This window comes from Choristoneura fumiferana, chromosome 11 (assembly GCF_025370935.1).
Source record: "Choristoneura fumiferana chromosome 11, NRCan_CFum_1, whole genome shotgun sequence".
Lineage (NCBI taxonomy): Eukaryota > Metazoa > Arthropoda > Insecta > Lepidoptera > Tortricidae > Choristoneura > Choristoneura fumiferana.
In genome coordinates this window covers 4,111,140-4,130,981 of record NC_133482.1, presented here as the reverse complement: position 1 = coordinate 4,130,981, position 19,842 = coordinate 4,111,140, and the positions used below count along the sequence as shown (strand labels likewise).

Below are 19,842 nucleotides of genomic sequence, written 5' to 3'. Positions count from 1 at the left end.
TTAAGAATCAAATTGTAGCGAAATCGATTAGTAATAATTAAATAAAAGCGAAAAACCCAAGTAGCGATAGCGAAAATTCCCCGGTAATTCAGTGCGTTTGTGATTTGGGTCCACCAATCACAGCGCCTGGATTATCGGGGAATTATAGCCAATCACGGGCGGGCTTATACCCCGGCCGCGGGGGTATAAATACAGGCCCGCCCGCAGCGATAAGGCAGTGGACAGTTCATCGTGGCTCACGTGGGTAGTGCGTAATCGCGAGATTCCCGCCTACCCACGCCCCGCTCGGACCATCTCCGTCGCATCCGCCGCGTCGCCTTAGCCTGCGGACTCTGTCCAAACCCGGCTTCCCACCAGCGGGTCTCACCGGGGGAGGGCGGAGAACGTGGAGGAGGGCGGCGCGCGCTAAATGGTCGCGCGCCACGACGCCCAGCTGACGCCGTCGCTGCGCTAGCAGCGCATTGACGCCCCGCCCCCCGCCTTTGCTTTTCTTAAAGCGAAGGTGGTGGGTAGACTTTAAACAGCCCTTCTCAGGGCTACCCGCCGCGCCACTATGGCGCCACCAGATCCGTCCGTCGACGTCGCGGATCACGCCGTTCGCCGAGCCACCAGACGAGTGGCCACGCCGCGACGGGTGCCCCGCAGCTACGTCGACGTACAGGACGGAGACATCGCAGCCGTTCGGCGGGCCTTCGGCATGCTACGCGCAGCGCGAGGGCTCGCCGATGCAACTGCACCACCGCCGCCGCCCCTTCAGGCCGCAGCGGCACATTGGACGACCCCGTTCTTCCCGCCCATACCGGGCGGACTGACGTTGGCCGCTCTGCAACCCGGCCCATCGGAGGCACAAGATTACCGTCACCGCCAGTCACCGGCCGCCTCCGCGACCCCGCGGACGCCGGCCAACCAGGAGGACCGCCCGCAACTCGCGACACCACGCCGCGCACGCTCGCCACGCCGAACACCGGCGCACCCGCGAAGCAAGCGCTGGCCGCGCGCAAGCCGCCTGTGCCTGCGCCCGCTGTGCCGCGCTCTGCCCCGCGCTCGCCACCGCCGACACGATCGACAGCCACGCCCGGCCCGGCGTCCTCGCCGCGCCGCAAGATAACCGACGCGACACCCGCGCCCCGCGACCCGCGCGTTGACCGCGCGCCGCCCGCGCCGCGCACCCCGGGTGCGCCCCGCGCCCCGCGCGCTGACCGCGCGCCGCCGCACCGCGCACCTCGGATGCGCCCCGCGACCCGCGCGCGACCAAGGCGCGACCCGCGCCCACGCGCGCCGCCGCGCCACCCAAGACCCGCCAGCCGCCGCCGGGCCGTAGCGCGCCACCGTCAGGCCCGCGCTCGCCGCCGCCAGAACTGGTGCGCCGCCTCCGCCGCACAGGACACCGCCCGCCCGCGCGACGCTCGCACTTAGTGCAGCGACCGCGCCCGCGACGCACGCGACATCCGTACCGGCACAAGCGCCGACGCAGCCGACGATGCAGACCATCCGCATCCCGTCGCCGTCGCGCTTTCCGCCGCCTGCAAACCTGCCGCCGCCATTCGTCGCGACGAACAAGCGGCGACTATCAGCGTCGCCTCAGTCGTGTCCGCGCCCGACCATCCCGCGCCTGGACCTGTCCCCGATGGACGCAGCACCACACATTGTCACATGTGAGGACATCGGGGCAGACGAGGAGGAGGACGGAGGCCCACAGCCGCCGTCACCGTCACCGCCGCCAGCACAGCTGCCGCCACCACCGCCACCGTCACCGGCCCCCCCCGCCGCCGCGAGGGGGAAGAGGTGCCGCCCCTTAGTGGTGAAGTTTTTACCGGAGTGGCCCAAGCATTTTCGCCAGCTGGAGGAGAAGCTTGGCCACCCGGTGAATGCGAAGCCACTGAGGGAAGGCATCCTCTTCACGCCGCGGTCTGATACGGAGTCCCGTACCGTGGAAGACCACCTCAGACTTGTTCCAGGAATTTCTTGGAACAAGTGGACGCAGCAAGAGGACCTGCCGCTCAAAGTGGCCATCAGAGGACTGCCGGCGAACACCGCACCGGAGTTCATCACGGAGGACCTGCGGGAGAAGGGGTTCCTCCCCATACTAGTGAAGGAGGTGCGGCCTCGTGCGGGACGCCCCGCCCCCCTTTACCACGCCCAACTACACCGGACCGCCGAGACCATCCCCGCTATCTACCACGTGACCGCGCTACTGGGCATGCGCGGCGTCACCGTGGAAGCATGGCGCGGACGACCCGGACCAGCCCAGTGTCACCGATGCCAGGCCTTTAGGCACAGCTCGGTGAACTGTCACCACCCGCAGCGCTGCGTCCGCTGCGCAGGAAGCCACGCCGCGCGCGATTGCCCGCGACCGCGTGCAGACCCGCCGACTTGCGCTAATTGCGGAGGACCCCACACCGCAAATAGCGTCACGTGCCCGGAGTACCAGAGGGAGGCGAGGCACAGGACGGCGGGAGTCGCGCCAAGAACGCGCGCGCGCACGGACAACCACCACGGCACGACACCCATTGGCGCTACCCAAAGCGCCGTAGAAACGGGCAACGCCCCCAACTCCCTCATGGCGGCGGCCAATGACGGGAGAGCCCCGCCTACAAAAAGGCGTAGAAAACGCGGCGGGAGGAAGAAGAAAGCCTCCGCCCCAGAGCTGCGTAAGAAGGAGCCGATCTCAACGGCACAACCCCGCGCCGCGCCGACAATCGGCCCGAAACCGGAGGTAGCCGCCCCTGCAAAGGGGAGGGTGAAACCGGCAGCGGAAGTCGACGACGGCGGAGCGCGGGTCATCAAGGAGCTGACCCAGGTCCTCCAGGAGCTGCTCCAGGCCTACCAGGAGGGACAGGACCCCGTCCCGATTATCCTGAGACGGCTGGCCATTCTGTATGAACAGAGCGACCAGCCCGCTGAGGATAATCCCCCTGGGAGGCCACACACACCGGAAGTGACGCCACAGTGAGGCCGCAAGGTCTACACACCCCAGCGACCCGGCCATATTTGTGGCCGGCGTACGAAGCCGCTGAAAGGGGCAACAACCCCGATACAGCATCCCCGCCCCCCTGCTGCGCAGGGGGCCGAGATGACACCGCGATTGATAAGGCAGTTCGACGCGGACAGCGACCCGAAGCGCTCCTCTCTACGAAGCCTCCAGCGAGCAAGCGACCAGCGACCAGCGACCAGCGACCAGCGAAGCGAACCGACCCCGGCTATTCCAACGGACCTCCGACTGCTGCCTTACCGACCGACCACCGCGATTTCGAACCGGACTCCGATTACCACCGCGAATCGACGAACGAACCAGTACAATAAATACAGTCCACTATCGAAGGTGTTTTCGTTGCCCTACTCCCGTCGTAACGACCGCAGAGGACTGCGAAGCACCTCCCGCTGTGAACCCGAGCTGTCTGTCGACGACAGTGTTTGGTCCTTCGAACCGGATCTGAAGACATCGACTGAAGATGGTGGTAACCGATCTCAGGGCGACCGCGAAGAGCGCCGCCACACCCGCCGCCCGAAGAACAAACCGCCGCCGAACGAGCTCCGACGACGACCGCCGCTGCTACTGCCACGACCACCGCTGACGACATCTGGCAACAGCAGTTGGAACGCATCGTCCGCCGCGACGCCGCCTCGCCCACGGTACTTCCTCGCGCCGAGACGCGGATGACGACACGCGAGCCGCCGCGTGACCTCGCCATCGCCGCTACACGTCGCGACGCCGTTTACTTTCCCCGCTCACCCGAGCCGGGGAGGGAGCCATGAGCATGCAGCCGATCCGATCGACCGAAGAGGACTACTACCGCCTAGGGGGGGAGCTGGGCGCGCAGCCCGGCCGCATCCCCGATGAGGCGCAACTCGGCGGCCGTGGGGGGAGCTGGGCGTGCGGCCGGCCCCGGTGAGGCGCACCTCGGCGGCCGAGGGGGGAGCTGGGCGCGCAGCCCAGCCACACCGCCGATACGGTGCAACAGCGAGGCCATGGGGGGCAGCGCGCGTGCAACACAACCCGCAACTTGAAGCCATCGAGTACTCCCCCCACACCCAAATGGGGGGAGGAGAGCAGCCAACAATGGACTGGGCTGCCAACCAGGAGCGACCACAACGAGCCGTCGCCTTTTATGAACAACCGGCGGCGATGCAAGCCGGTGCGAGGTCGCCGGTGCCTTCACATGCATCAAATGCAACGGCGATCCGTATCCGGCTTGCTGAAGAGGAAGCCGAAGAGGAGCTCCTGCGCATCAAGCAGCAAGAACTGGAGCTGCAAAAGGAGCGAGTGAAGGCCAAGCTACGCCAGAAGCTGGCTAGCATCGAAGCGGAGTCACAAGCCGGGAGCATCACCGGACCACACGCGAAGGTGGATGACTGGCTACGGCGCACCGCGGCGGATCAACCGACGCCGCCACCACCGAAGCACGAGCCGCGGCGGCGCTCACCGCCGCCCCCGTTCGAACCGAAGCGACGCAATTCGCCGCCAGCTACACCTGCTCGCGAACGAAGTGCAAGCGGACAACGCGGGATCGAGAAGCTCGCCGAGGCCCTCGAAAAAATGGCACGAGTGCGCCGCCGCCGAGGCAGGTCTACGAGTTGCCTGCTTTCTCCGGTGCGGCGGGCGAGTGGCTGCCGTTCCAGGCTGCCTACGCCGAATCGACGCGCGCGTATAATTTCACGCCGCATGAAAATATGGCGCGGCTGCGCTCCTGTTTGCGCGGAACTGCGCGCGAAGCGGTGGAGGCGCTGCTCCACACCTCGGCCAACCCCGAAGCAGTAATGACGACGCTGCGACAATGCTTTGGCCGCCCCGAAATTCTGGCCACCAAAGCACTCGACGACCTCAAGAAGCTGCCGCGCCTGGGGTCAACTGCCACCGAAATCAACGCGTTTGCAGTCAAATTGCAAAACATCGTCAGCGTGCTGTCATCAATCGACCAGCACGGCTACCTCGCCAGCCCCTTGCTGGTACGCGACGTGATGGAGAAGCTCAGCCCACATCTACGGTCACGCTTCGGGGACTTCGCATCGGAGCAGATGACCATGGAGCCACAAATCATTCTGTTGTCGCGGTTCCTCATGCGCGAGGCCGACCGCGCCCTGCGTTTCTCCTATACAACGGTGGAAGCGACGGCAGCCGCCGCCGCCACTACGCTGACGTTCCGAAGGGATGCTGCGAGGCCAGCACCCCGTCCGACGCCGATGCGCGGCCCCACCCCTCGGGCCGCGCCGCGAGCGCCCGTCTACGCCACCGAGGGCGATGACGCGCGCCGCTGCCTCTGCTGTGGAGGCGGTCATCCCACCACGAGATGCAAGCGCATCACCAACATGGAGGTCAACGATCGCTGGCAGTGGGCACGCGACAACCGCGTGTGCTTCCGCTGCATGGACCAGCAGCACCGCCGCGAAACCTGCCGAGCCCGCACCTGTGAAGTCAACGGGTGCCGGCATGTGCACCATCCATTGCTGCACGCGAGCGCGGCAAAAGTGCCGCGCCACCCCGAAGCGAGACGCGAGCGGACGCCGCCCCGTGGGCAGGCACCGCAGTCCCCAACGACATTGGCGTCCGAGCCCACTGTTGGGCCGGCGCCAATCCCCGAAAAGCAGACGGTGACTACGGTCAGCAACGAAGACGGCAAGTCACCGGTCCTGCTGAAGATGTGCCGAGTCCGCGTCAGCGGACCCAGCGGCACCGTCGACACCTTCGCACTGCTGGATGACGGGTCAACGGTGACGCTCATCGACGAAGACCTGGCGCGCACGATCGGAGCCTCGGGACCGGCGGTGCCTATGCAAATGAGAGGCATCGCCAGCAACACCGAGCTGCCGAACAGTCGACGTGTCAACATCACGGTGCAGGCCACGGTGAGGCCTACAAGATCGCCGCCCGCACCGTCGACAACCTCCGGATCCACACACAGCGACTGGGTCAGGAGGTTACCCGGTACCGCCACCTTAGTGGGCTGAACGATGCCTGCTACGACGAAGCCATTCCGCGTCTCCTCATTGGCGCGGACAATTGGCACCTGATGCTCGTCCACGAGACACGGACGGGCAAGCGACGGCAACCAGCAGCGGTTCGGACGGCACTGGGCTGGGTCATTTACGGCTCAGTGCCCCGGGCCATTCGAGCGGGCGGCCCGACCGAGGATGTGCTCTACGTTTATAACGTACGCGACGACGCCACCGACAAGCTAGTTCAGCGACATTTCGCCATCGACGCGCTGGGCGTGTCGCTGGCCACGAAACCACGACCAGCCGAGGAACGGGCGAAACGACTCTTCGAAGCAACAGTGAAATTCCACGGCGATCACTATGAAGTCGGTCTGCCGTGGATAACGGACGAGGTGCAAACGCCAGCGAGCTACGCGACGGCACTACAGCGCTTCAAGGGCATCGAGCGCAAGATGCGTCGCGACGCAAACTTCGCGCAAGAGTACGCGGCACAGGTCACCAACCTAATAGCGAAGGGCTATGCGGAGCCCGCCACCGAGGCAGATGCGCGCCACCCGCGCGCTTGGGTGCTGCCCCACTTTGCCGTGCGGAACCCCAATAAACCAGGGAAGCTCCGCCTGGTTTTCGACGCAGCGAGCCGCAGCCAGGGCCGCTGCCTTAACGATTTCCTGCTGGAGGGGCCCGACCTGCTAAAGTCCCTTCCGGGCATACTACTACGGTTCCGGGAGGGCCGCTACGCAGTAACGGCAGACATAAAAGAAATGTTTCTCCGAGTGAAGATTAGACCGGAAGATCGCCCGGCGCAGCTGTTCCTATGGAGGGAGCCGGGCGAGAATCAACCCAAGCTAATGAAAATGACTTCGATGATCTTCGGAGCAGCAAGCTCCCCTTTCCTGGCGCACAGCGTGCGCAACCACAACGCCGAGCGCCATGCGCCGGAATTCCCGCAGGCACTATACGCGATAACGTCGAGCCACTACATGGACGACCTAGTGGACAGCTACGCGACCGAAGAAGAGGCCGTGGACGTAGCAACGGCCGTCAACGAAGTCCACTTACGAGCCGGCTTTGAGCTGCGCGGGTGGAACACCAATTCCCCGAAACTCGAGCGAAGAATCGAACCTGAACTGCGGGCAACAGCGCCCGCAACACTAGGCCTGAGTGAGGGGCCGAAAATACTGGGGCTCATCTGGGACCCAAGAAGCGACACACTCGGGTTCAACACCGCAATGAACCGGGTGCCGAAAGAGGTGCGCGAAGGAACGCGCACACCAACGAAGAGAGAGGCCTTGAGCGCGGTGATGTCAGTTTATGACCCGCTCGGGCTCCTATCGCCCTACACAATCACCGCCAAGGTGACCCTTCAGCAGTCGTGGCGCAAACAGGCGCCGTGGGACGAGCCGCTGGACCTGGAGGACGGCGGTATTTTCATCGAGTGGGCTCGCGGTCTAGCCGCCGTAGCGGCACTGCAGCTGGAGCGGTGCTACGCGGTGGGCCGCCACGAGCTGCACGCCTTCACCGACGCGAGCGAGAGCGCCTACGCCACGGCCATCTACCTCCGGACGACAGACGCCTCCGGAACCGTGACGGTGGCTCTGGTGGCGGGAAAGGCGAAGGTGGCCCCGCTGAGGCAGCAGAGCATTCCTCGTATGGAGCTACAAGCGGCTCTGATCGGGGCTCGGCTGGCGGCCACAATCATAGCGGAACAACGACTTACGATCGAGCGCGTCGTATTCTGGACGGATTCACGCACTGTCCTGGCGTGGATTCGCAACGACGCAAAGCGCTATACACCCTTTGTGGCGCATCGACTTGGTGAGATCGCCGAGATAACCCGCCCCGAGCAATGGCGGTGGGTGCCGACAGCAGCAAACCGGCGGACGACGCGACGCGGGCGGACAGTGCCCGCCAAATATCCACCACCGACCGGTGGTTCACCGGACCCGACTTCCTGCGGCTACCGGAAGACCAATGGCCGCAGGAAACAGTAAGCGAAATTTATAATATTAATGCGGACGCGAGTGCAAGTGAAAATGTGAAAACAAAAGTGTTAATCTGACCAGTGCGTTGCCGAACATTGAACGATTTTCAAAATTCGAAAGACTAATTAAAGCGACAGCGCGAGTGATATTTTTTGTCGACAAGTGCCGCGACAAAGATAGTCAGTTAGAAGTGCGACATATCGAACGAGCGGAGCACCTCTGGTTCCGAAGTGCCAGATGGATAGCTTCGCAGAAGAAATCGACATACTGCGATACGGGGGGAGGCTGCCAAAGAAGAGCAGCCTCTTCCACCTCGACCCCGTCCTCGAGGACGGCCTACTCCGGCTGCGTGGCCGCATCAACGCCGCGCCGGTGCCGGACGCGACGAAGAGGCGGTCATCCTAAACGGCCGCCACCCGTTCGTGAGCCTTCTAATCGAGAAGGCGCACCGCGACGCCCACCACTCATCGAACGAACGGGTGGTCAACGACCTGCGGCAGCGACTGTGGGTGCTGCACCTTCGCCCCACGGTGAAGAAGGTAGCGCGCGCTTGCCGCACATGTGCTGTGCGGCGCTCGACTCCGCGCCCACCAGCGATGGGCGATCTACCGCGGGCCCGCATCGACCCCTACAGGCCCTTCACTAACTGCGGGGTCGACTACTTCGGCCCGCTGACGGTCACGATTGGGCGGCGCCACGAAAAGCGTTGGGTAGCGCTCTTTACCTGCCTGACGACGCGCGCCGTCCACCTGGAGATCGTCGCGAGCCTCTCTACGGACTCCGCCATCATGGCGCTGCGGGCGTATGGCGGCTCGACGAGGTTGGCCCGCGTCATGTATAGTGACAACGGTACATGCTTCCCGCGGGCCGACACGGAGCTTCGCGCCGCCTACGAGAGTGGCTGCCCGAGCTCCGCGACATCGGACTGCGACATGGAATGGCGGTTCATCCCTCCTGGAGCCCTAACCAGGGGGGCGCCTGGGAGAGGTTGGTGCGGTCAGTCAAGACCGCACTGACCGCCACACTCTTCTCACGGGCACCAAAGGAAGAGGTGCTCGTGACACTGTTGGCGGAGGCTGAACAGACCGTCAACGCGCGACCGCTGACGCACGTGTCGGTCGACCCCTGCGACGAGGAGGCGCTCACGCCGAGCCACTTCTTGCTCGGCGGCCCGGCAGGCACCCCTCCCACCGGCACGTGCGACGAAGCTGACCGAAGAGCCTGGCGTGCTAGCCAAGCGCTAGCCAATCATTTCTGGCCCGCTGGGTCCGGGAATACCTGCCAACTCTCGCCCCCGTCAATCTCCGAGCGGGGCGAGCGACCGCTGCAAGTCGGCGACGTCGTCATCGTCGTCGACTCCAACCTACCACGCAATGTGTGGCCCCGAGGCGTCGTGGAAGCAGTCTTCCCTGGACCTGACGGCGGCATCCGGAGCGCGGACGTCCGCACCAAGGGAGGAGTGTTCCGGCGCCCTACGACGCGACTGGCTGTCCTCCCGACAAAGGACGAAGCCTCCCCTGCGGATTCGGCGGGGGGAGAATTGTTGCGGACAGCCGCGAAACTAGAATAATATAGTTTAAGAATAAAATAAATAGCTGTTAAATATAGAATAAGTAGAATAATTAGTTTAAGAATCAAATTGTAGCGAAATCGATTAGTAATAATTAAATAAAAGCGAAAACCCAAGTAGCGATAGCGAAAATTCCCCGGTAATTCAGTGCGTTTTGTGATTTGGGTCCACCAATCACAGCGCCTGGATTATCGGGGAATTATAGCCAATCACGGGCGGGCTTATACCCCGGCCGCGGGGGTATAAATACAGGCCCGCCCGCAGCGATAAGGCAGTTCGACGCGGACAGCGACCCGAAGCGCTCCTCTCTACGAAGCCTACAGCGAGCAAGCGACCAGCGACCAGCGACCAGCGAAGCGAACCGACCCCGCTATTCCAACGGACCTCCGACTGCTGCCTTACCGACCGACCACGCGATTTCGAACCGGACTCCGATTACCACCGCGAATCGACGAACGAACCAGTACAATAAATACAGTCCACTATCGAAGGTGTTTTCGTTGCCCTACTCCCGTCGTAACGACCGCAGAGGACTGCGAAGCACCTCCCGCTGTGAACCCGAGCTGTCTGTCGACGACAGCTTCAGAGTCATTTCAGTCTTATATTAATAAGAGAAAATTAACCCGACATTTACAATGTGTTACAATGCAGTAATTACCAAGGAGCGGAATTCTCATAACAAAAATCAAATATCATGAGGGATTGACTTGTGTGCAAAACGGAACCCTTATAGTTTCGCGATGTCTGTCTGTCTGTCTGTCCGTCCGCGGCTATGCTCATGGACTATCAATGCTAGAAATCTGAAATATATATGTAAACTATGCCGACAAAATGGTACAATAAAAAAAAACAAAAAACAATTTTTTTTTAGTACCTACCTCCTATAGACGTAAAGTGGTGGTGTTTTTTTTTTCTCATCCAACCTTGTAGTGTGGGGTATCGTTGGATAGGTCTTTTAAAATCATGCTAAAACAATTTTTCGATTCAGAGCTTTGTTTGCAAAATATTCAATTTTAAAGTGGAAATTTACAATAAAATCGAGCGTCCCCCCCCTCTAAAATCTAAACCGGTGGGTGGAAAAATTTGAAATAATTCAGGATGGTAGTAAGTATATCAAACTTACAAGGAAAACTGTAACGGTTAAGTTTTCTTGAGAATTATTAGTAGTTTAAGAGTAAATAGCAAATAAGGTATAAAATATACCTAAACTGGTACAAAATACGAAATCCTTAGAATAATATTACTTATTTTTTTCATAACGGCTACGGAACCCTATTTCGGGCGTGTCCGACACGGTCTTGGCCAGTTTTTTTGTAAGAACATGTAATTTGGTACAAATAATAATGTTTGGTTTGAAAGACAATGCAAATAATGGAATTTTTGCAGAAACTTACTAACAATGTTAATATAATTAATATAATATTAGTTAGTTATAGAACACAAACCAGAACCAGTTTAGAAGCTTGAAGAGGAATTATGTCCAACAGCGAGTTAATAAGTGCTGAGGGAGAGAAAGAAAGTGGATTAGTTACATGAAGGAATCCTTATAAGAAAAACCACAGAGAAAAACAAGACTTGTTTTTATCTGTGGTTTTTCTTAGTGTGTTATCAAATCAATTAAATCTTGAAAAACTAATGAATATATTCATTGGAATATCTCAGGCATATAGAATGTAAAAAGAGTAGATTCCTGGGTAGCAAATATGTATTTCTATTAAGTCATCAGTTAGGTCATCAGATTTTATTTGTTTATCTTTTATTTATTTTATTTATTATTATGTACATTCAATCGTCACCAAAGCTGTCTTTACTTGCTGATATTCCATTCACAGTGCAAGGCCGGTGACAGGATGCTCAATATGGTCATTTCCATGGAGTCAGCCATCCAGCAGAGGCCAGTGCACAGCGACAGCTTCACCTGGAACCAGCCGAAGCCCAGCGCATTCACAGCTTGAGTTACCGTGAATGTATCTGCAAAGAAAATTCTAAAATTGAACAAGAATATTATTTCATTGTTTTCTTTATAATGCATTACTTATGATTCATAACTTGTAAACAAAGTATTGAATAAGTCTCTTTTATTTATTTGTTTATTTAAGAGCTAGCCTACTAACTCACTTACTATAATAAATGCGAAAGTTTGTAAGTCTGTTTGTTTGTTTGTTACCTCATCATGTCTAAACTGCTGAACCGATTTTGAGGAAACTTGGTATACAGATAGTTTGAGTCCCGGGGAAGGGAAGGACATAGAATAATTTTCATCCTGAAAAATTGCATAGTTCTTGCAAGATAGCTGATATGAGGCTTGATTTTGCTTGACTTAGGGCTCAAAATTGCCCAAAAGTCACTGCTTCATGGAGCAGCACGCTCAGCGGGGACATGGCTTATCACATTATGATCCTAATGGGTGTCCTTATGGTATGATTTAGATGAATTTTTGTACAAAGTTAGACCATGATGCAGAAACAGGCTTAAGATACTTTATTTCAGATTCTTCAAACAAAGTTGATAATTTAATTTCGAGATTTAAAAAAATATTTTTAACTTAAGTATTTTACAAACTAAAATAAATTATTCGATATTACCAATGACCATAGGGCTGGTGCATGTCTCGCCCAAAGTATTGGGATCACAATCCAGCACGGAAATGCAGCCAGCCGCAGGGACAAGCCTTGGGGGAATTGTATATATAGTTAAGTTATTTTAAGATAGTTTAGTATACTTCAATTGTACCTTTACCATTGTTTGTTTAAATAAATTTAATTTAAATAACTTTTAAGGTCCATGTCAAATTTTATTCTATAAATTCAAAATTTTAAGATTGATTAGTGAGTTCCATGTAAATGTAAAATAAGTCATGTTCATAGGATTTTAAGCCTAGTGGGAATAAAGCCCTAGTACAGTACTTAGGTGCAGGTTATGGTTGAAAAAAAACATTTTTTTTCAACCAGACCCAGCTTTGATTATTTACTCTTGAAATCCCTAACATAGCAAATTACATTGGTCATTTTATAGGTTCCCTAAAAAATAAAAACAATAAAGACTTTTAAATGTAATAGATTTAGAAGCTTTGGCAAGAGTGGTTCACTCCCAATTTTAGAAGAACAGTACTGTTAATTGAATATATGAATGATTTGTATATTGAATAACTTCGCAACTATTCGGCAACTCTACCTAGAAATTCCTCAAAGAGAAATTAACTTTACATAAAGAGCCAAAGCAGAAGTTGTAATTTCCAATGTTATCATAAGCTGGCATTTACGATCTTAACACACATTCCATCAACCAACGTCATTTGGTACTTAATAACAACGGCATTCCATTTAAACTTACCGTCCGGAACGACGGTGACTGAAGCCATCTCGATTTCCTGAGGAGGTGGCATAGCCTGTGGACCAGGTCTTGGCCCCACGCCATTATCATCCAAGTCCTGATACCCCTTAGAACGCCGCATCTTCAACGTTCAATGAGCACAAACAATAACAGTTAAATTCTACGTGGACGCTTCGGAATAACGGGAGAGAGGAGCGGGTGTGATCGTCGGTTATATCGCGCTGAATGTACTTTTTATTCCACTGAAAATTAACTTTAAATACCGTAACTGAAATGTAGTGTGTGAGTCACATCGTAATAAATATATAAAATATTAAAGCGAACAAAACAAACTTTGCAGTTTCTCTCCTTCAACTTTATTAGTAAAGTAGGTGCCAATGCCAAAATTCAGTTTGACGACGACAGCTGTCAGCGTCAAAGTGGCAGTTATTAGTTTGTAGTCCGAATTGCATACTATACTTATTACAAAAAACTCGACGAGGACTCGGTCTAGGAGTAAAGTGACTTGAAGTTCAACAGTCGGGATCAATTACTAATTTTCAAAAGAAACCACATTCAATACAGCATACTAGAACTAACCAAGTAAAATGTATGAAATATGTACCAGCAGGGCTACTACGAAACTCGAAACTCGAAGTTCGTGTCGTGCGATCCCTCTGACATTTATACTATTTAATACGAGAGCGAGAGGGACGGTACGATACAAACTTCGAGTTTCGAGTTTCGTAGGTAGACCTGCTGTTTTTCATATTGTCCGTCCGGCCCGATATCGGATATCGGAGCCGACACCGATATGTTGGCGTAGACATGGGTAATCTCAACTCCGCGAAGTGATCTGACTCACTAGATCCAGCTCCGGTGTCGGTACCGAATCCGCTTATTGAATCCGACTCCTTTATTGACTCCGGTTCTTTCGAGCGATTATTAATTTATCTATGGCCGACCCGCTCCGGCTCGGTTCGGTCGGTCGGTGTCGGTACGGTACTGCGGTGCCCCACCCGCTGACTGAACTGAAGTACAGATTCGTGAGAGAGAGAAAGATTTGTTCGTTAGTCCAAGTCCGAGTACCGAACCGAACCGACCAACCAAACATAGATAATAAGATCCAAGTCCAAGATCCGATCCGCAGGGCTACTACGAACCGAACCGAACCGACCAACCAAATAATAAGATCCAAGTTCAAGATCCGATCCGCAGGGCTACTATGAAACTCCAAAATCGAAGTTCGTGTCGTGCGGTCCCTCTGACACCTATACTATTTAATACGAGAGCGAGAGGGACGGTACGATACGAACATTACGAACTTCGAGTTTCGTAGTAGCCCTGCCGATCCGATCCGAGCCGAGCGAGAGCGAAAGCAGGCGGACGGAGCGAGTCAGTGTGAGTGAGCGTGACGGCGATCACGAGCGAGGCGAGCCGCTCGATCCAGTCGGAGTTAGTAACTCCGGAGTCAATAAGATTTGAAAGGAGTCATTAAGGGATTCGGATCCGCTTGAGGATCTGACTCTTTTGAATCTTCAGATCCGGATCTACCCACTCTAGTTGGCGGCACCATCAGACGCCCGTGGGTTGTTGGACGATATGTTTGTATGTGTGCTATACGTGTATTTAAATTGTCTCTGTGGATGTGCTAAGCTATCCAGCAAATGGCCGAATCGGAACGATTTTGTCGGAATATGTGAAAACAGTACATGGTGTCATCGTCGTCGGATAATCTGAAAGTGCTCTGAAATAAAGACAGTCTGAAAACGCTCTCAGTTGCACGCTACAGAGGTTATAAGAGCGTTTTCAGATTATCCGGTCTGATATCGGTATCGGCGTCAGGGCAAGTGAAATGTATGAATTATATGTACCTGTCTTTTAGATTATCCGATCCGATGTTGGATCATATTTTATACACCTTACTTGCCCCGATATCGTATCGGCGTCAGATACCAAAATTGGATCGGATAATCTGAAATAGCTCTAAGTGTCAACTTCGTCTAATCACTAATCTGCAGGGCTACTATGAAACCTAAGCTGCGCTCTTGGCAGCGCTGCCCCCCCCCCCGCAGCAGCATGCGCCTGACGTGCGTGTGTGTGGACCTGCAGCAGCGCCATGCACGTGCAGCAGCAGCGCGCGCAGCAGTATCTACGGGCATCGATTCCTATACATTACAATTCTCTTTGGGGCATCGACTCGTTTACCAACCTTGGGCTTCATGACAATAAAATTTGTACGCGCAATGACTCATATTTACCGACCACGGGTTTCATGACAAGCACATTAAGGTCGAGGGTTTTATTTGGGGGGTTGCAACCAAGGTAGCCTGCATGTTTCGACACTGTTTAAATACGCGAGCAAGTGTGATGACAAAAAAATAAAATCGCTTTCCAATAAAAACATAATTATCAAAATCGGACTACGTAAGTACTCTGTAAAAACGTGGCTTATGAACCTCCTCAGTTTTATTTAGTCGGTTAAAAACTTAGAAATACTTAACTTACTGAGAATAATTATATAATTAAAGCAAGTTGTATAAGTAGCAACTATGTCATTTACTTTGTTGGCAATAAGTAATAGAATTTCAAATATTTTTTGTAATTTTAACTGATTTATACGTCTTCTAACTTTAAAGGCGTGTTTACACGTATAACGTTTTTGGCGGAGCGAGATCTATTTTTGAGCAGGGTAATATTATTTATTGTTTACAAAATTTTAAACGTGTATCCACTAAAAACAGTCTTTCAATTCAATACAAAACATTAATAATTGATCTGTCCGACGCCGACGTCAAGGAATAATTACCTATGCCGTTAATATTTTCGCCACTTCGTTAGTCACACTCACTACATAAGAGCAAGAGCAGCATGGCACGCTCGCCGCTCTCTTTTTCGCTCAGTTTTGCGTCGTTGCTTGCCGAGTTTAGTTGTAAGTCTTTCGTTGCAATATTTACGCAGAGCACGTAAGTATCTAATTGTCATATTGTTTTGGACGGCTTATCAAGTTCTCTAATACCTATTAGCTTATTTTTTTAAAGTTATTGTGTTGCAATATTATAATAGTATGTATTGTTTTCTTTTGGCCATCGCCATTTAAGATGGCCTTCTCCCTAATTGCCACTACTCTAATTGCCACATGTTTTCTAATTACCACGTCTCTAATTGCCGCGTATTATATTCTAATTACCATGGTATGAGATTTACGACTGTTACCTTTTTCATACAGAATCAGTTAGAATAGGTACATACATTGGACATACCGAATAGAGTGAACAGTATTAGATGACAGCGCCATCTGTTTATTGTGGACTACATCACATCACTTACTGTTTCATATACCTACTACCTAGGCAAATTTATTATTTCGGAAAAGTATATGTCAGTAGGTACTTCGGTAGGTACATATTTTTTTTAGTTTGCTAATGTCGTCCGGAACTCGAAACAAAAAGTGGTTTCTTTTTCTTTCTCATTTGAATCTTCGGCAAAAGAATAAGAATAAGAATTTGCCATTTTTGAAGGTCATCTAAATAGTCGTAAGAAAATCCATTCGATTACCTACCACTCAAAATCTTACTTGTTTTTTTGCAATCAGTATGACAACTCGAAAATATGAATACGTTTTATTTTTTAAAGTGTAAGTATATTTGTTTTAAGTATGTACTGGTATTTTTTTAATTACAAAAACAGCGTTGAAAGCACTGTTGAAAGAAATGAGTAAAGTGACCTTTGTCAGTGTTGCTAGTGTAAAAAACGGTTATGGATAACAACTATGTTTCGTTCAATGATATCTGTTAGCCACCTATGAAATTCCTCTATATTCCGTAACAAATAGACAGGTAGGTATAACTAGACGTACCTAAATAACCGTGAATTATTAAAATCTGTTAGAATCAGTAGTTGTCTGTGTTCCAGTCATTTTATGTAAGTGCGTGTGTATGTGTGTCCATTAGAGATAAATTTAATCATAGTACCTACTTATATTTTTTCAGAATGGGCAAACCAAAGAAACCAAAAGATGAAATTTTGAAGCGGAAAAGGCTTGCAGAACAAAAAAGACAAGAACGTATTAGAAATGATCCTGTCTTATACCAACAACAGAAAGATAACAATAGAAAAAGATACCTTAAAAGAAAACAAAAAAAAATTATTGCCTATAAGTGAAATGACTGAAAAAGACAGAAAAAAAACCCGAAAGCGTAACAGAGAGAATTTTAGAGCTTACTACAGGAGAAAAAAGGAAAAACGTCTTGATATAATTGAAGATGAAGTAATAGTAGATGTTGATGAACCTAAGGACAGTGCTAGAGATCCCCTGAATATAGTCCCATTTAAAAATACAATGTACTTACTAAGTTCAAAAGACGCAGAAGAATGTCCCATTAAATCAATCATTAGCACAGACATAATTGAAGACACTACTGCACTAAACTTGAAATCTGAGACAAATCTCACAAATAACACATCGAATTCATCTGATTGCTTAGCCTCTTTAACTCTACCAATATCTTATACTCGGTCGGTTGGTTCTAATACAATTTTGAAGCCTGAGGAAAGCACATGTTTAGATACTGAGGACACTTTAAACAATGATATAAGACCAAATTCTTCATCGTGTGAAACTCCAATATTGCATGCATCTATTTCCCCCGGAAAAAAGGTCAAAAAACGAATGGACTCATCGTTAGCATTTAAAAGGTACAAAGATAAAGTAAGCAAAGAAATGGCATTAATGCGTAAGAAAATTGCAGATTTGGAAAGAGAAAAAGAAAAGTATCGCAAACAAGCATTAAGGTCCATGCGTCTTATTTATGTGATTAAAAAGGAAATAAATCAACATTTTTTGCCGGACAATCTTTAAGCGCTATTTTAATCAGTTAGATTTCGTTGGTTTCACTGTTGTTAGATAAGTAAAAAAAGTACCTAGCAAAAATTGTGGTAAAATTTTGATAAGAAAATAATGTTGGTTTTTTATAGCTAGGATAAGTCAATTATTAAAATTAAGTTGTGTTTTTTTAGTTTCCAGCTGTACACATAAGTGCGCTTATACACGTTACTTATGTTCATTTTAATTTCTAATTGCCACGACCAGCAAGTTTTACAACTTGCAAATTGCCGACGATTTAAGTTTAATTCTTAGGGTTCCGTAGCCAAATGGCAAAAACGGATCCTTACAGTTTCGCCATGTCTGTCTAATAGTAAAAAAAGCTATAGAGTTTTTTATACAAACGGTGATAAAAGCATCCACGCCCTAAGCTGCCTCAAGTACTGTACTGCGGTGACTACTTAACATCAGGTAAATCGCATGCCCGGTTTTCGGCTTTATACAAAAACCCTAAGCGCTATCCGATTTTGAAATTTTGGGTAATTATGAACAAAGTAACTAGCCTGTAATTTAATGGAATGTAGTAATTTAACTTATTCATTAAATGGGTCATTATTCCAGAGTTTCAACCACCTCGCTATCGTGGTTACATTTTTTACAAATGGAATATTCTCTATTTGACCGAGCATTATCTCTGATCTGATGATGGAACTCTGGTGAAATCGAAACGCGTCAGCGTAGTATAGTGGTGGTGATGAACTCGATTTAATGCGTGAGTTATCAGGTTTTATTTCACGACTAGCTGTTGCCCGCGACTCCGTCCGCGTAGAAGTATATCGCTAACCCGCTGGAACTTCCAAACTCAAACTATCTGTGTACCGAATTTCATCTATTGGTTCAGTGGTTTAGACGTGATGAGGTAACAAACAAACTTTCGCATTTATAATATTAGTGAGAGTTAGTTAAGTAAATATAGGTTTTCCATTGAACAGTTCCAGTCAATAATTACGTATTAAGTTCGAACGTAATGTAATTGAGTTCGCCTTCTAATTGGGAAAGACGCGGGTAGCGTTCCAGGAAACCTCTAAAGGTCAGGGGTCGCAGTGTTGCAGTGTACTCCGCTGCTTCCCGGTGATTGCGTAAGAGTACATTATTTACCTTGTTTATAATAAATTCAACCTTCCCTGGGTTATATGGATGGCGCGTGACGTTTATTTGTCTCTGTGATGCATTTCGAACACAGAAGTAATGAACGGGACACACAGTTACAGTAAGGACATGTAAGTTACCAAGATGTCAAAAATATCTGTACACCTCGACCTCGACGACCAGATGGCCTAGTGGTTAGAGAACCTGACTATGAAGCTTGAGGTTCCGGGTTGGATTCCCGTGTCGGGGCAGATATTTGTATGAAAAATACGAATGTTTGATCTCGGGTCTTGGGTGTTTAATATGTATTTAAGTATGTAAATATCTATATAATTATATTTATCCGTTGCTTAGTACCCATAACACCGTTAACCAGATCATCCGTCCATCTCGTTGGTGGACGTCCTATGCTGCGCTTGTCGATCCGTGGTCTTCATTCGAAAAAATTTCGGCCCCCAACGGCCATCTGTTCTCCGGGCTATGTGTCCTACCCATCCACTTCAACGAGCTAATTCACTTGGCTATGTCGGTGACCCTTGTTCTTATACATGTTTCGAGCTAATTCGTAGCCCTTCAACGCGGGTAGTTGTGCGCCGGTTTCAGTTTCGTCGGGTACTCGCGCAAGCAGAGAGGTGGCGCGCAGTGCGCGTGTTGCAGCAGTCACTGTGGCGTGTGTGCTCCGAGAGGTAGAGCCATGGTAAAGCAGACAGAGAGGTACCTAAACATTTGGTCTACCTTAAAGTCGATAATCGTTTGCATGTCATAAAGTAATAATGCCAATAGACGTGTCTGTCAACTTGAAAGTTCGACTTTAGCTACATGTTCATTTGATAGGATATTGTTTAAAAATGGACCACTTATTAAAAGGGTGGACATTTCCTTTTGAAATAGATGTTATGTGTTCTCTGTTTTGTGTGAATATGTAGGTAGGTATATGCAGGTACTCTCTTTATGTTTATGTGTATAGTTTATGTTTATTTTATATTTTGTATCAGTGTGTACCATATATGTACATGTGTAGGTATTTATTTATTTATTTTTCATGTATTGTTTAGGTGAATTAATAATTT

The 19,842-nt window shown here is 51.0% G+C and overlaps 2 protein-coding genes across 3 annotated transcripts in view; one reads left to right on the top strand and one right to left on the bottom strand.

Annotated features, from left to right (window-relative positions):
- The window catches only part of LOC141432508 (uncharacterized), a 33,659-nt gene that overhangs the window by 4,047 nt on the left and 9,770 nt on the right, over nucleotides 1–19,842 (top strand). The gene's annotated exons all lie outside the window — the stretch shown is intronic.
- Nucleotides 10,971–13,164, bottom strand: LOC141432311 (synaptic vesicle 2-related protein-like). Its single transcript, XM_074093858.1, has 3 exons — nucleotides 12,820–13,164; nucleotides 11,298–11,457; nucleotides 10,971–10,987 (listed from the first exon to the last, which is right to left on the bottom strand). Exons 1-3 carry the CDS (start codon nucleotides 12,938–12,940, stop codon nucleotides 10,978–10,980), a joined length of 291 nt encoding a protein of 96 aa, XP_073949959.1. The 5' UTR covers nucleotides 12,941–13,164; the 3' UTR covers nucleotides 10,971–10,977.